The sequence below is a fragment of the Malaclemys terrapin genome, chromosome 7 (genome assembly GCF_027887155.1).
Source record: "Malaclemys terrapin pileata isolate rMalTer1 chromosome 7, rMalTer1.hap1, whole genome shotgun sequence".
NCBI lineage: Eukaryota > Metazoa > Chordata > Testudines > Emydidae > Malaclemys > Malaclemys terrapin.
In genome coordinates, this window is record NC_071511.1 from 635,841 (window position 1) to 650,327 (window position 14,487).

A 14,487-nucleotide genomic window follows, 5' to 3' on the forward strand; every position below is an offset into this window, starting at 1 on the left:
AGCCCCGGGCCCCAGCTCCCGCCCCGGTCCCGCTCCGGCTCCAGCCCCGGGCCCCCAGCCCCAGCCCCCGCCCCGGTCCCGCTCCGGCTCCAGCCCCGGGCTCCCAGCTCCCGCCCCAGTCCCGCTCCAGCCCCCAGCTCCCGCCCCGGTCCCGCTCCGGCTCCAGCTCCCGCCCCGGTCCCGCTCCGGCTCCAGCCCCGGGCCCCCAGCCCCAACCCCTGCCCCGGGCTCCAGCCCCCGCTCCCGCCCCAGCCCGGGCCCCCAGCCCCAACCCCCGCCCCGGCCCGGGCCCCCGCTCCAGCCCCCGCTCCCGCTCCAGCCCGGGCCCGGCCGGCGCTGCGTGCAGCCAGCCCCCGGCGCGAGAGCCGGCCACGCCCGAGCCGAGGGGGGCGGGGCTCGCGCCAGCGGGGGCGGGGCAGGAGGAAGCTGCTCAGAGGCCACGCGGGGACCCGGCTAGGCGCGTGCGCGGCGATAGCGGGAGCGACTGGACTGGAGCGACGTGCTCGAGTCGCGGCGTCGCGATGTGATGACGTCATGCCCGCGCCCGGAAGGGAGGGTGCCTCCGTGTCCCCTCTCGGCAGCGGATTGGCTGGGCCTACTGCGAATTTCCGGTGCGCGCCGTGGCCCCGGAAGTGGGGAACGGAAGCAGCCGGGTGGCCGAGTGCGGGGCCGCGATGGGCCGGGAGCCGTGAGCGGGCGGCGATGGCGGGGGCCCGGGGCTGCCCCCAGGCGGGCACCGGGGAGCGGGCTCTGGCCGAGCTGCTGCTCGAGTTCTCTCGGGCGCAGTATCGGGCCAAGGACGGGGGCGGCGGCGGGGCCGGGAGCAGCGCGAAGGTGAGAGGCTGAGACCGCCCGCCCCCGCCCGCGGGAGGCCCCGCTCTCCCCTCCCGTGCCGGGCCCCGAGACACGTCCCGTTCCCTGCTCAGCCCCTGAGCCCCTCCCCCCTCCTTTCCCGGCTGTGCCGAGACATACCCGCGGGACACACCCCCCCCCCGGCTTCCCTGGTCTGAGAGCCCCTGACACCCTCTCCCCCTTCTGGCTGGGCGAGCCCTGAAAGACACCTCGCCTCCAGCTGGGCCAAGCCCCGCCAGCCCTCTCCTGGCTAGGGCAAGGCCTGTGGTGGGGAGGATTGCAGAGGTGTCCTGTGCTGAGCTACAGCCCCTGAGCTGTCAATTTGTCCCTCTTACAGGTGGAGAGGATTGAGAAGCGCTGCCTGGAGCTGTTTGGCAGGGACTATTGCTACAGCCTGATCCAGAATGTGAATGGGGAAATTTGTGGCCACTATCCCCGGCAGATCGTCTTCCTAGAGTACGAGAGCACTGACAGGGAGCGAAACATGTAAGTAACTCCTGCCCCGCCTCCCTCCTTCCTGTCAGGAGAGCTGGCTGCAGGAGAGCCATACAAAACTGCCCAAGGCCTATCTCACCTGCAAGACACACAACCGTGGTTCCAGGTTGAGTAGCTCCAACAGGTGGCATTTCCACAGAGGGCTAGCTAGTCTTCTCATCTTCCCTGCATGACTGGGCTCTTAAGAAGCATGAGAAAACTGGAAATGCATTCTTTGCAGAGCTATAGTTGTGCCTGCACTGCCTACTGGATGCATGAACTCCCTATTTTTAGCTAGACAGGTCACCCGCTAGGTTACTCTTGTCCTATGGAACTGGGATCTGTCTCTGCACCTTAGTGTGAAGTTGGCAGTGCTATTAGGATACTTTGTTCTAGTCCCTAATCTTGTGGAGCTTTGCCGTCTTTCTGGTACTTTCAGAACAGCTGCTGCCTCAAACTCTTGGGCTTTTCTGCAAGAGAAGAAATAAGCTACATTTCTTCAGTTTGCTGGATGGGAAAAACAGAATATGTTGCAAGGCAGCTTTAGGTGCATAACAGTTATGGGTGGGCTAATTTTTTCAGGTTACACTGACTGGTATAGGTACGGCAGCATCCTTCATATTTGTATAGGGATGAATGCACTCTTGGTGTTCAATAAATGTTACTGGACTTTTGACCCTATTTTGGGGGATGAGGCTGAGGTAAAGAGTAGGGGCAAGGGACGAGCATGCTCTGAGCTGTGTTGTGCCACTGACTGTGTGAGTAAGAAACTCATTGTACTTTGGACTGTACTTTGGGCTGAGATCGTGTCAGATCTCATCAACGAGCATGGTTAGGCTCTGAGGTCCCAAAGTGTGAATTGCTTTTAGGCAGTCAGCAAGCTGCTCTCTTTGTATGTGCAGTAGGTTTGTTATGGCTGGTGATTTAAGTTCCATGGTATTTGTGCTGCCTCATCAGATGACTGAAAACTTTCAAACATGAAAATTACTCAAACTTTTATAATGTGTTTTTTGGACAATCATTTGCTGATAAAACTTGTTTGGCTTCTGGGATTCGTGGATTGGAGACGCTAATTTAGACACACATGAGCCACATATAACAACCCAAACTCCATGCTTTTATTCGCAGCATATTAGTGAATCAGCTTACTATATGTTGGAAACCATTGGTTTTGACTTAAGTTATAAAGCTTTTGAATAGCCTGTGTGTGGCATGTGCAAGAGAGCTCCATTAAGTCTGGATGTGAGCACTTCCTGAGAGGCACTGTGCCTGCATAGAAAGTTTGGCAAGTGACCACTGTTGAATGGATAGAATAGACTGGTTGTGCTTTGCAAAAGTTATAAGTTAGCTTTTGCCTGATTTACTGACTTTTTGGTCTGAAACTTTAGCTTATTGTTTTGAAAACAAAACAGTACATTTTCTTTGCAAATTTAGGAGTCCACTCAGCCCTTTGTGAGGTGTTGTATATAAGTAGAAATAAAAGAATATTAAAAATCAATCTTTATTCACTTTAGTACATGCATGCACAAAACTTTTACTTGATTCTTAGTTTCATAGTCTCCTGTGGCAGAATGGAGATTGTGCCACTATAGAGTCTTGCAACGATTGATTTAGGATTTCTTGACAGTTAATTCCACATGTAAACATACAATCTACATTTGTCTCAAATCTGTTTACACCTCTGATCAAACAATAGATGCACCCACCCACACTCAGTGATTCAAAGCTGAGCTATGAGAAGAGGACCAAATTCGTGCTACTCCTGTCCCCAGCAGCCATTAAACCCACACAGTTGGCTCCCATAGCAGAGCTGACAGACCCCAACTGAAGGGTTAAGACCTGGACCATGGTGCATGCAGCCCCTACATTGCTGTAACATGTCAGGCCCGGCCCAGATAACGGAGCTGTAACCAGCCACCCACTGTGCTCTCCTGTACTCAGTCAGTCTTGGTGCAGGTGAGAATCTGCGCCACTGTCTCCCCCCTTGCACACATCTCCCTGAGTATTGTAGATAGTCTGTGCTTGTACTTTATACACAGGCCACCTATTTGTCCTTAGATTTGTTTTGTTAAGTTATTATCTCCTCTTACCTTTATTTTTACTCTTTTCTAAACAAAGAAAAACCTGACTAACGCTGAGTGGTGCAGTTAAACACACAGTGGAGGAAGCATTTCACTTGCTGAAGAAAGAGCTTGATGCATGCTGACACAAATCCAGCAAAGCGCTTAAAAATTAAGTACATGCTTAAGCACGTGAGTAGCTCCATTGATTTCAGTGGCACTATTTGCATGTCTGAAGTTAAGCGTATGCTTAAATTCTTGTCTGGATTGTGCCCAGAATGCTCATGTCTCTAGTGTTGTACCCTATTGTCTCCATGTATTTATGTTTAAGAACAAAATACAGAATCTTTCCACATCAGTAACATTATTGTACTTGGTTGGAAACTTTCGGACTAAAGTCTTACACAAATGTCTTAAAGTTTATATTGTACGGTGGTCTAGCTTGACATAACTTATTTCAACTTTTAAAAAGGCTTTGACAAGGCCCCTCACAAGAGACTGTAGAAGAAACTAAATAGTCACGGGGGAGAGGCGAAGTATCAAGTACTGTCGTGGATCAAAAACTAGGAAAAGAAAATAAAGGTCAATTTTACTTCCTGGCAAAAGTTTAACAGTTGAGGTCTCAAGGTTCTGTGTTAGGTTTGGGGTTTATTATATGAATGATCTGAAAAGGAGGTGAGCCATGAGGCAGCAACTTGCAGATAAGTTATTAGGTTAGACAAATCAGGAGAGGACTGAGGAACTTCAGAGTGACCTAACCAAACTAGATGAATGGGCAACATAACGGCAAATAGCAAAAGAGTCCTGTGGCACCTTTAAGACTAACAGATGTATCGGAGCATAAGCTTTCGTGGGTGAATGCATGCATCCGACGAAGTGGGCATTCACCCATGAAAGCTTATGCTCCTATACATCTGTTAGTCTTAAAGGTGCCACAGGACTCTGTTGCTTTTTACAGATCCAGACTAACACGGCTACCCCTCTGACAATGGCAAATGAAATTTCAGTGTTGATAAATGCAGAGTGTTGCACAGAGGAGGGAAAAATGTAATTACCCAGACAGCTTCCAAGGTTCTAAATTAACTCTCAATTTAGGCCATGTCTACACTACAGTGGCACAGCTACAGCAGCTGTCACTGTAGTGCGTAGTGTAGACACTTCCTTCAGTGGTGGAAGGGATTTTTCTGTTGAGGTGGATAAGCCACCTCTCTGGGAAGTGGCAGTGAGGTTGAGGGAAGAATCCTTCTGTTGGCTGTGCTGCGTATACACCAGGGGTTAGGTTCAACTAACTACATTGCGACGTAGCAAGGCTGACCTAGTTTTTGGTGTGGGCCAGACCTTGGGCATCATTGAGCCGACATCTTCATTGACTTCTCTCAAATGTGCAGCTGCAAACAATGTTCAGGTGCATGAGGAATGAGAGAGAATATGCTAGAGAATATTTAAGTCTGTGTTTGACTGAATTTCCCTGAAAAATTGCTGGGTTTTAAAAAAGCAACTGTTTGGGTTTTATTCTTTTTAACCCAAATTTTGTTGGGGTTATTGGATCTCCTCGCACCTGGCTCTCCACCTCAGAGTCCCCACTAGCTGACAAAGTACACATACTCAGAGGAGGGGAACTCCCAGTTGGCAGCTGCTGCTGTGTTGTGGGGGAGCAAGATCGGCAGGGCCCAGGGTCTCAGCAGCTGAGTCGGGGAGAGAGACAGCCCCCATCCGCTTTCCCTGCTGGACAGAATCCCCTCCTAAGAACATACGAACAGACATACTGGGTCAGACCAATGGTCCATCTAGCCCATTATCCAGTCTTCCCACAGTGGCCAATGCCAGGTGCTTCAGAGGAAATGAATACAGCAGGCAATCAAGTGATCCATCCCCTGTCACCCATTCCCAGCTTCTGGCAAGTAGAGGCTAGGGGCACCCAAGCATGGGTTGTATCCCTGTGTGATGCAGTAGGGAGTGGGGTGGATTGACCTGGGAATGTCTTTTAGTTTTGCTGGAACTGTCTGCATGGGGGATGGGAGAGCAGGGGATGACTTTAGGTGAGGGACGGTACCTGAGCCAGGAAGGGGGTGGGGAGTCGACACCTTTTCCCGGGAAACTCGACAAAGGGAGAGGGGGAGAGAGCCTGCTGGAGGGGTTTTTTTGGTTTCAGTTTTGGGCTGGCTGGGAAGAGGCAGGGAACCCAAGTCTGGGGTCTAAGATCCTTGCATAGGGTTACCATACGTCCGTTTTTTCCCAGATACGTCCGGCTTTTCGGCACTCAAACCCCCGGCCGGGGGGAATTGCCAAAAAGCCGAACATGTCCAGGAAAATGCCGGCCGGGCACTTCCCCTCCCGCGGCGGCTCTGCTCCTCCCCTGACTCTTCGGCTCTGTTTAAGAGCCGAGCTGCCCGAGCGCTATGGGCTTCAGGCAGCCCCCTTGCCTCCGGACCCCAGCCGCCGGCCGGGCACTTCCCCTCCTGGGCTCCGGCGGCGCAGGGTCCGGAGGCATGGGGGCTGCCCGAAGCCGGTAGCGCTCGGGCAGCCCGGCTCTTAAACAGAGCCGAAGAGTCAGGGGAGCGACTCTTCGGCTCTGTTTAAGAGCCGGGCTGCCTGAGCGCTACCGGCTTCGGGCAGCCCCCATGCCTCCGGACCCTGCGCCGCCGGAGCCCAGGAGGGGAAGTGCCCGGCTGGGGGCGCAGGGTCCGGAGGCAAGGGGGCTGCCCGAAGCCCAAGCGCTACCGGCTTCACAGTTTGCCGGGCAGCCTCCAGACCCTGTGCCCCCGGCTGGGCGCTTCCCCTCCCGGGCTCCAGCTGCGCTGGGGAAGCGCCGGCCGGGGGCGCAGGGTCTGGGGGCTGCCCGGCAAACTGTGAAGCCGGTAGCGCTTGGGCTTCGAGCAGCCCTTTCCGTGTGGCTGGGAGTGGGAGGGAGGAGGGGGCGGAGTTAGGTGGGGAAGGGGCGGGGCTGGGTGGGAAATGGGCGGGGCCAGGACCCCGTGGAGGGTCCTCTTTTTTTATTTGTTAAGTATGGTAACCCTATCTTTGCACCCCAGAGGGACCTGGCTGAGGGGTCCTGGTTGTACCCACAAGCCCTGCTTGGGACTGTGTTCCTGTTGTCTAATAAACCTTCTGTTTTATTGGCTGGCTGAGAGTCACGGTGAATCGCAGGAAGTGGGGGGTGCAGGGACCGGACTCCCCCGCACTCCGTGACACCCTGACCATCTTAGCTAATAGCCATTGATGAACCTATCCTTCATGAACTTATCCAGTTCATTTTTGAACCCAGTTGTGCTTTTGGCCTTCACAACATCCCCTGGCAACAAGTTCCTCAGGTTGACTATGTGTTGTGCAAAGAAGTACTGCCTTGTGTTTGTTTTAAACCTGCTGTCTATTAATTTCATTGGGTGTTCCCTGGTTCTTGTATTATGATAAGGGGTAAACAGCACTTCCCTATTAACTTTCTCCACACCATTTATGATTTTATAGACCTTTATTGTATCCCCCCTTAGTTGTCTCTTATGCAAACTGAACAGTCCCAGTCTTTTTAATCTCTCTTCATATGGAAGCTGTTCCATACTGCTAATACTTTTTGTTGCCCTTTTCTGAACCTTTTCCAATTCCAATCTAGCTTTTTTGAGATGGGGCGACCACATCTGCATGCAGTATTCAAGCTGTGAGCGTTCCATGGATTTATATAGAGGCAATATGATATTTTCTGTCTTATCTATCCCTTTCCTAATGATTCCCAACATTCTGTTCGCTTTTTTGACACCGCTCCGCATTGAGTGGATGTTTTCAGAGAACTAGCCACAATGATTAAATTAGCTGGTCACAGCTAATTTAGACCCCATCATTTGATATGGATAGTTGGGATTCTGTTTTCCAATGTGCATTACTTTGCATTTATCAACATTGAATTTCATCTGCCATTTTGATGTCCAGTCACCTAGTTTTGTGAGAGCCCTTTGTAACTCTTCGCAGTCTGCTTTGGACTTAACTATCTTGAGTAGTTTTGTATTAGCTGCACACTTTGCCACCTTACTATTTACCCCTTTTTCCAGATCAATGATGAATATGTTGAATAGGACAGATCCCAGTACGGACCCTTCGGGGACACCACTATTTACCTCTTTCCACTGACCACTTATTCCTACCCTTTGTTTCCTATCTTTTAACCAGCTACTGATCCATGAGAGGACCTTCCCTCTTATTCCACGACAGCTTAAATTTTTTATATTAGTATTGTGTCTTTTGCTAGTTGCTCTTCAAGTTCTTTTTTGGCCTGCCTAATTATACATTTACACTTGACTTGCCAGAGTTTATGCTCCTTTCTATTTTCCTCAGTAGGATTTGATTTCCAATTTTTAAAGGATGCCTTTTTGCCTCTAACTGCCTTGTTTGCTCTGTTGTTCAGCCACAGTGACACTGTTTTGGTCCTACTGCTATGTTTTTTAATGTGGGGTATACATTTAATTTGAGCTTCTATTATGGTGTTTTAAAAAAGTTTCCATGTAGCTTGCAGGGATTTTGCTCTTGTTTGTCCACTTTCCATTTAATAAGCTGCCTCATTTTTGCATACAGCAGAACCTTAGCGTTACGAACACCTCGGGAATGGAGGTTGTTTGTAACTGAACAAAACATTTCGGTGATTCTTTCAAAAGTTTACAACTGAAAATTGACATAATACAGCTTTGAAACTTTACCATGAAGAAGAAAAATGCTACTTTCCCTTTATTTTTGTAGTAGTTTACGTTTACCACAGTATGGTATTGTATTTGCCGTGTGTGTGTGTCTGTGTCTGTCTCTCTGCTGCTGCTGCTGCCTGATGATGTACTTCTGGTTCCAAAAGAGGTGTGTGGTTGACTGGGCAGTTTGTAACTCTGAGATTCTACTGTAGTTCCCCTTTCTGAAGTTAAATGCTACTGTGCTTCTTTGGTATTTTCCCACTCACAAGGATGTTAAATTTAATTACATGATGGTCTCTCTTACTGAGCAGTTCAGCTACGTTCACCTCTTGAACTAAATCAAGAATTGCCTCTCCCCTTGTGGGTTCCAGGACTAGCTGCTCCAAGAAGCCAGCATTAATGGTGTCTAGAAGGTTTATCTCTGCATCCTGTCCTGAGGTGACATGTACCCTGTCAACATGGGGATAACTGAAATCCCCCTCTATTTTGAGTTTTCTGTTTGTACAGTCTCTCTAATCTCCCTGACCATTTTACAGTCACCAGCACCATCCTGGTCAGGTGGTCGGTAGCATATTCCTACCGCTCTACTCTTATTATTCAAACATGGAATTTCTATCCAGAGAGATTCTGTGGTACAGTTTGATTCATTTAAGATTTTTACTATATTTGACTCTTTCTTTCACATATGGTGCCACTCCCCCACAAGTCCAACCTGCTTTGTCATTCCTACGTATTTTGTTCCCTGGTATTATCATGTCCCACTGATTATCATCGTTTCACCAAGTTTCTATGTCGCCTCGTTTAATATCGGGCACTCAAATTCACCCATAGTAGTATTTAGACTTCTAGCATTTGTATATAAGAACTTATAAGATGTCCCTTTTTAGCTGTGTGCTATTGTGTGATGTGATGAGAAAGTAACGGACTTATTAGATAAGGGAAATGCGGTGGACCTAATATACCTGGATTTCAGTAAAGCGTTTGATACAGTACCCCATGAGGAACTATTGGTTAAAATGAAAAACATGGGGATCGATATGAAAATCCAGAGGTGGATAGGGAATTGGTTAATGGGGAGAATGCAGCGGGTCGTATTAAAGGGTGAATTGTCGGGTTGGAGGGAGGTTACTAGTGGAGTGCCTCAAGGTTCGGTTTTGGGACCCATCTTATTTAATCTATTTATAACTGACCTCGGGACCGATTGCAAGAGTGGGCTGATAAAGTTTGCGGATGATACGAAGGTGGGAGGAGTTGCAAACTCGGAGGAGGATAGGGATACTCTGCAGGGAGACTTGAATGAGCTTGTGAATTGGAGTATCAGAAATAGGATGAAATTTAATAGTAAAAAGTGTAAGGTGATGCACTTGGGGACGAATAATAACAATTTTAGTTACAAGATGGGGACGCATTGGTTAGAAGTAACAGAAGAGGAGAAGGACCTAGGGGTCCTTGTGGACCGCAGGATGACTATGAGTCGGCAATGTGACGTGGCGGTGAAAAAAGCCAATGCGGTCTTGGGATGTATTAGGCGAGGTATATCTAGTAGAGATAGGGAGGTCCTGCTTCCGTTGTATAAGGCGCTGGTGAGACCTCATTTGGAGTACTGTGTGCAGTTCTGGTCTCCAATGTTTAAAAAAGATGAACTCAAACTGGAACGGGTGCAGAGAAGGGCGACTAAGATGATCAGAGGAATGGAAAACCTGTCGTATGAAAAGAGATTAGAGGAGCTTGGGTTGTTTAGTCTGACAAAGCGAAGGCTGAGGGGGGATATGATTGCTATCTTTAAATATATCAGAGGGGTTAATACAAGGGAGGGAGAGGAATTATTCCAGTTTAGTACTAATGTGGACACGAGAACAAATGGATACAAACTGGCCGGGGGGAAGTTTAGGCTTGAAATTAGACGAAGGTTTCTGACCATCAGAGGGGTGAAATATTGGAACGGCCTTCCGAGGGAAACGGTGGGGGCGACGGACCTGTCTGGTTTTAAGATTAAGTTGGATAAGTTTATGGAGGGAATGGTTTAATGATAAAACATAGTAGCCAAGGAAAACCAAGCAATGGTACATGAACAGCATAATGGCCAACAAGGGTCAGGCTAGAGACTCTTGCCTATATGCTCGGGGTATTACTGATCGCCATATTTGGGGTCGGGAAGGAATTTTCCTCCAGGGTAGATTGGCTGAGCCTCTGGAGGTTTTTCGCCTTCCTCCGCAGCATGGGGCAGGGATCACTAGCAGGAGGGTCTCAGCCGATTGAAGTCACTAAAACACAGGATTGGGGACTTCAACGGTAGAGTCCAGGGAAGGGTCTTGCGGCCTGCAGCATGCAGGGGGTCAGACCAGATGATCATAATGGTCCCTTCTGACCTTAATGTCTATGAGTCTATGAGTAATTGAAGGGGGCTCTTTTTCATTTGACTGTTTCTCTTAGTTCCATCCTATCAACTTGTATCCTCTCCTCTTTACTACACTATGGAGAATTCCCATTAATAGAGCTTCCCCTAAAGGATGTGTCTGTCTGAACCGTGTGCTCCTCTGTACCATTCGGCTTTCCCCAGCCCTTAGTTTAAAAATTCCTCTACGACCTTTTGAATTTTACATGGCAGTAATTTGGTTCCATTTTGTCAGTCTTGATGCTGGCCCTTCAATGCAGCCCTGTCCTCACTGGAGGAGCGTGATGGGCAAGGAGCTGGGTCGTAGCAGTTGAGACTCTCTCTCTCTCTCCCCCCCTTTGCTTCTTAGAGAGACGGAGCAGACAAACAGCACTTCAGGAAAAGCTTTGAAGAAATTCCTGGAGCAAGGTGGAAGGGCAGTTCTGGTTCTCTAGCCTCCCAGCAGTGTGTGTATCTGGGGAAGATTCCCAGGGAGGAGAGCTTGTCGACAGTGGGATGTTTGTGTTGGTGGAGCTGAGTGGGGCAAACTCTGGCTGTAGGTTAGCTGCACCAGAGTGATCTACCCTAGTGCAAGTCACTCACCATTAATGCTGTCCCCTAGATTGGAGGGCTACACTAGTGCACTTACATTAGAGTACAGAAAATCTCCAGTTCAGGCAAGCCCTCGGCCTTCCACAACAGCATATTATACATCTCATTTAGCCCAAGAGCGATTGTTTTGAGGTACAGGACGGGATGGTGTGGGTGCAGTTCCAGGGACAAGTGTGCTTGATTGGACAGAGTTGGTGAAGAGGCACTGGTGTTCTGAGCAGTGTCACCTGCTGTGGCATCTCCCCTCAACTTTGTGCCTAAAGTCAGGAAAGCTGGAGGTTATCCCAGAAACTACATGAGTGGGACTAAACGCTGTGGAGTTGGAGCCTCTAACAGATGGGCCTAGGAGAGCTAAGTTCTTATTGGTCATACCTCTGGAAAGCACCCTGACTTGGATGTCTGCTAATATGGAAGTTACGTGGAAGAACCGAATGTTAATAGATGAAATTTCAATTACAACTGTTACAGCCTATTAAATAATCTCCAGACATAGGCTGCTGTTGATGGTGAACTTTTTAATAGTGATTGGACATGATTGAGGTGTGTGTTTTGTAACATGTTAGTCTTGTGGGGAAGAAGTGAGATAAATGCTTTACATTTGTAGAATGAAATAAGAGCGCTGAAAATGGTGGCCGTGTCCATAATTGGATAGGTTAGAAAGGAAAATATTGAGTACTCCTAAGGGCAAGTCTACATGACAAAATGAAGTCCACCAAAGTTATGTTGACATTCATCAAGCACAACAATTGAATTGCTTTTGCCTGTCCACGCTGCGCTCCTTGTGTCGGCAGTGCACGTCCTCACCAGGGTCCTGGGAATCTGGATATAGCAGCGCAGCTGCTGATGGTTAATTCCATACAGTGCTATAGAGGAGGGCCAGTAGCTTACAACTGTTACGATTGAAGAGACTTCTCTGTTTAAAGGAGAATTCTTGTAAGGGCTCTAAAACCCCTTTGCTTACTTGCATTGTCTTGAAATTTGGTGTGCCTCAGGGGAATGCAAGGTAGGATTAGAGTTCCAAATTTGGGGTCATTTGAGCAAGTGGTTCCTGAGACCCAACCTCCGAAAAAACAGGTTTTCATTTTGTGCACACCTAGCTTCTACATTTCTAATGACTTAGGGAAGGGAGGGTGATCTGGAAATAGTGGGGGGATGGTTATATGTTGTGTGGGTGTGGTGAGTGTGGGAAGAGACACCAGTCTTCTCTCAGATGCTTAAAGTTCTTATAACCACCTTGTAAGCAAACAGTCAAGTTCTTGGGACATAACTCACAGATGAGATTTCTGCCATTGGCCCTGTTAGCAACTGCATGCTCCCCACACTTCAAAGCACAGTGGTTTCCCCATTCCATTAGAACAAAGTGCACTGAGGGAGGCAGGCACCTAGCAATCAGCTAGCGTCTTTGTGGCTTACTGGGTGACTGGGACTCAGAAAACCAGGGCTGTGTTCCTGGCTCTGCCACTGGCATGGAGGGTGACTTTGGTGAAGCACTTCATTTCTTTGCCTCAGTTTCCTCATCTGTACCACAGAGATGTTTCCATCCTTTGGAGCGACTGATGAAAAGTGCTATACAAGGGTTAGGTGTTATCAACTGGCCACAGCAGAGTCTCAGTTGCAGACCTCCAAGAGAATTACAACTGTCTAAATATCCGCAAACTTCTACCCACAACACACTTTCTGTTCTGAAGTCCCCCCTCCCCCGCCACGAAAAAAAACAATCACAAACCACCCACCTAGGAAATTCACTCACGACAAACATTGTAACATACAGTTAAGGTTGTCCAATGCTATATTGTACACTTCCAGAAGATTGAGTTGAGCAAATCTCAAACCTCTGAAAACCAGGACATACAGAGTGAATGTAGACACACAACCTTAACTCTGCCCTAATTGAGGTAATGCCCCAATGTGCTCATAACACATACTTGGAATCTGCCTCTGCCCTGTACTGAGCAGCAGGTACCTCACCTGTCCTATGCTCAAATACTCAGCCTACTCCTCAGACAGTACACCATATCTGCTAATTGTTACAGCCCTGTCACCCTTGTGTGCACAATGCCATCTAACACTACTTTCACTTACCCTTCATGAAACCCACAGACCATGCTCCTCTCCCACCTAACTGCTGCCAAGCCCATGACTTACATAGTACAGTACACGAGGCATACTGGATCTCTCAAGGTACACATGTGCCTCTTTCCTTTCATCTCTCTCCCCCACCCGCACGAGGGGGTCAGGAAGAGGGATTCACACACATACTGCCCCCCAGATCACCTCATATCATAGTCCCAGCTCTTCGATCTAATACCTATACCTAACACAGTGAATGCAGCTGGAGTGCATGCAGATAACTGCCAGTGGCTACTGCCAGCTCCAGTGGGGGCAGAGTTAAGGTTGCATAAGCATTTACCTTAACTCTGTATTTCCTGGTTTTTGGAAGTTTGTTTTGCTGAGCTTGACGTTCTGGAAGGGCATAAGAGACCACCGGGCACCTGAGCTCCGCGTGAACAAAGCTTTTTTTTGGTCTGTGAAATTAGTTCCTGGCTATGTGAATTTTCACATTACACATCCAGTTTAAACAATGGACTCTTTTAACGTATAAGAACGGCCATACTGGGTCAGACCAAAGGTCCATCTAGCCCAGTATCCTGTCTACCGACAGTGACCAATGCCAGGTTCCCAGAGGGAGTGAACCTAACAGGTAACGATCAAGTGATCTCTCTCCTGCAATCCATTTCCACCCTCTGACAAACAGAGGCTAGGGACACCATTCCTTACCTATCCTGGCTAATATCCATTAACAGACTTAACCTCCAATTATTTATCCAGTTCTCTTTTAAATGCTGTTATAGTCCTAGCCTTCACAACCTCCTCAGGCAAGGAGTTCCACAAGTTGACTGTGCACTGTGTGAAGAAGAACTTCCTTTTATTTGTTTTAAACCTGCTGCCTATTTAATTTCATGACCCCTAGTTCTTGTATTATGGGAATAAGTAAATAACTTTTCCTTATCCACTTTCTCCACATCACTCATGATTTTATAGACCTCTATCATATCCCCCCTTAGTCTCCTCTTTTCCAAGCTGAAAAGTCCTAGCCTCTTTAATCTCTCCTCATGAGACCCTCTCCAAACCCCTAATCATTTTAAGTATCAGGGGGTAGCCGTGTTAGTCTGTATCTACAAAAACAACAAGGAGTCTGGTGGCACCTTAAAGACTAACAGATTTATTTGGGCATAAGCTTTCGTGAGTAAAAACCTCACTTCTTCGGATGCATAGAGCCGATGTGCATTACTCTATGCATCCGAAGAAGTGAGGTTTTTACTCACGAAAGCTTATGCCCAAATAAATCTGTTAGTCTTTAAGGTGCCACCAGACTCCTTGTTGTTCTAATCATTTTAGTTGCCCTTCTCTGAACCTTTTTTAGTGCCAGTATATCTGATGAGGCGACCAC

At 48.3% G+C, this 14,487-nt stretch overlaps 1 protein-coding gene across 2 annotated transcripts in view; it reads left to right on the plus strand.

The window, feature by feature from the left end:
- The first annotated feature begins 614 nt into the window (after window positions 1-614).
- Window positions 615-14,487, plus strand: part of MTMR14 (myotubularin related protein 14) — a 62,460-nt gene continuing 48,587 nt past the window's right edge. The window contains exons 1-2 of one of the 2 annotated variants that reach the window (XM_054034151.1): window positions 615-834; window positions 1,190-1,338. In XM_054034151.1, the coding sequence (XP_053890126.1) occupies window positions 703-834; window positions 1,190-1,338 (281 nt within the window). In that variant the 5' untranslated portion in view covers window positions 615-702. The remainder of the gene's footprint in view (window positions 835-1,189; window positions 1,339-14,487) is intronic. The other variant, XM_054034152.1, reaches the window with a different exon arrangement.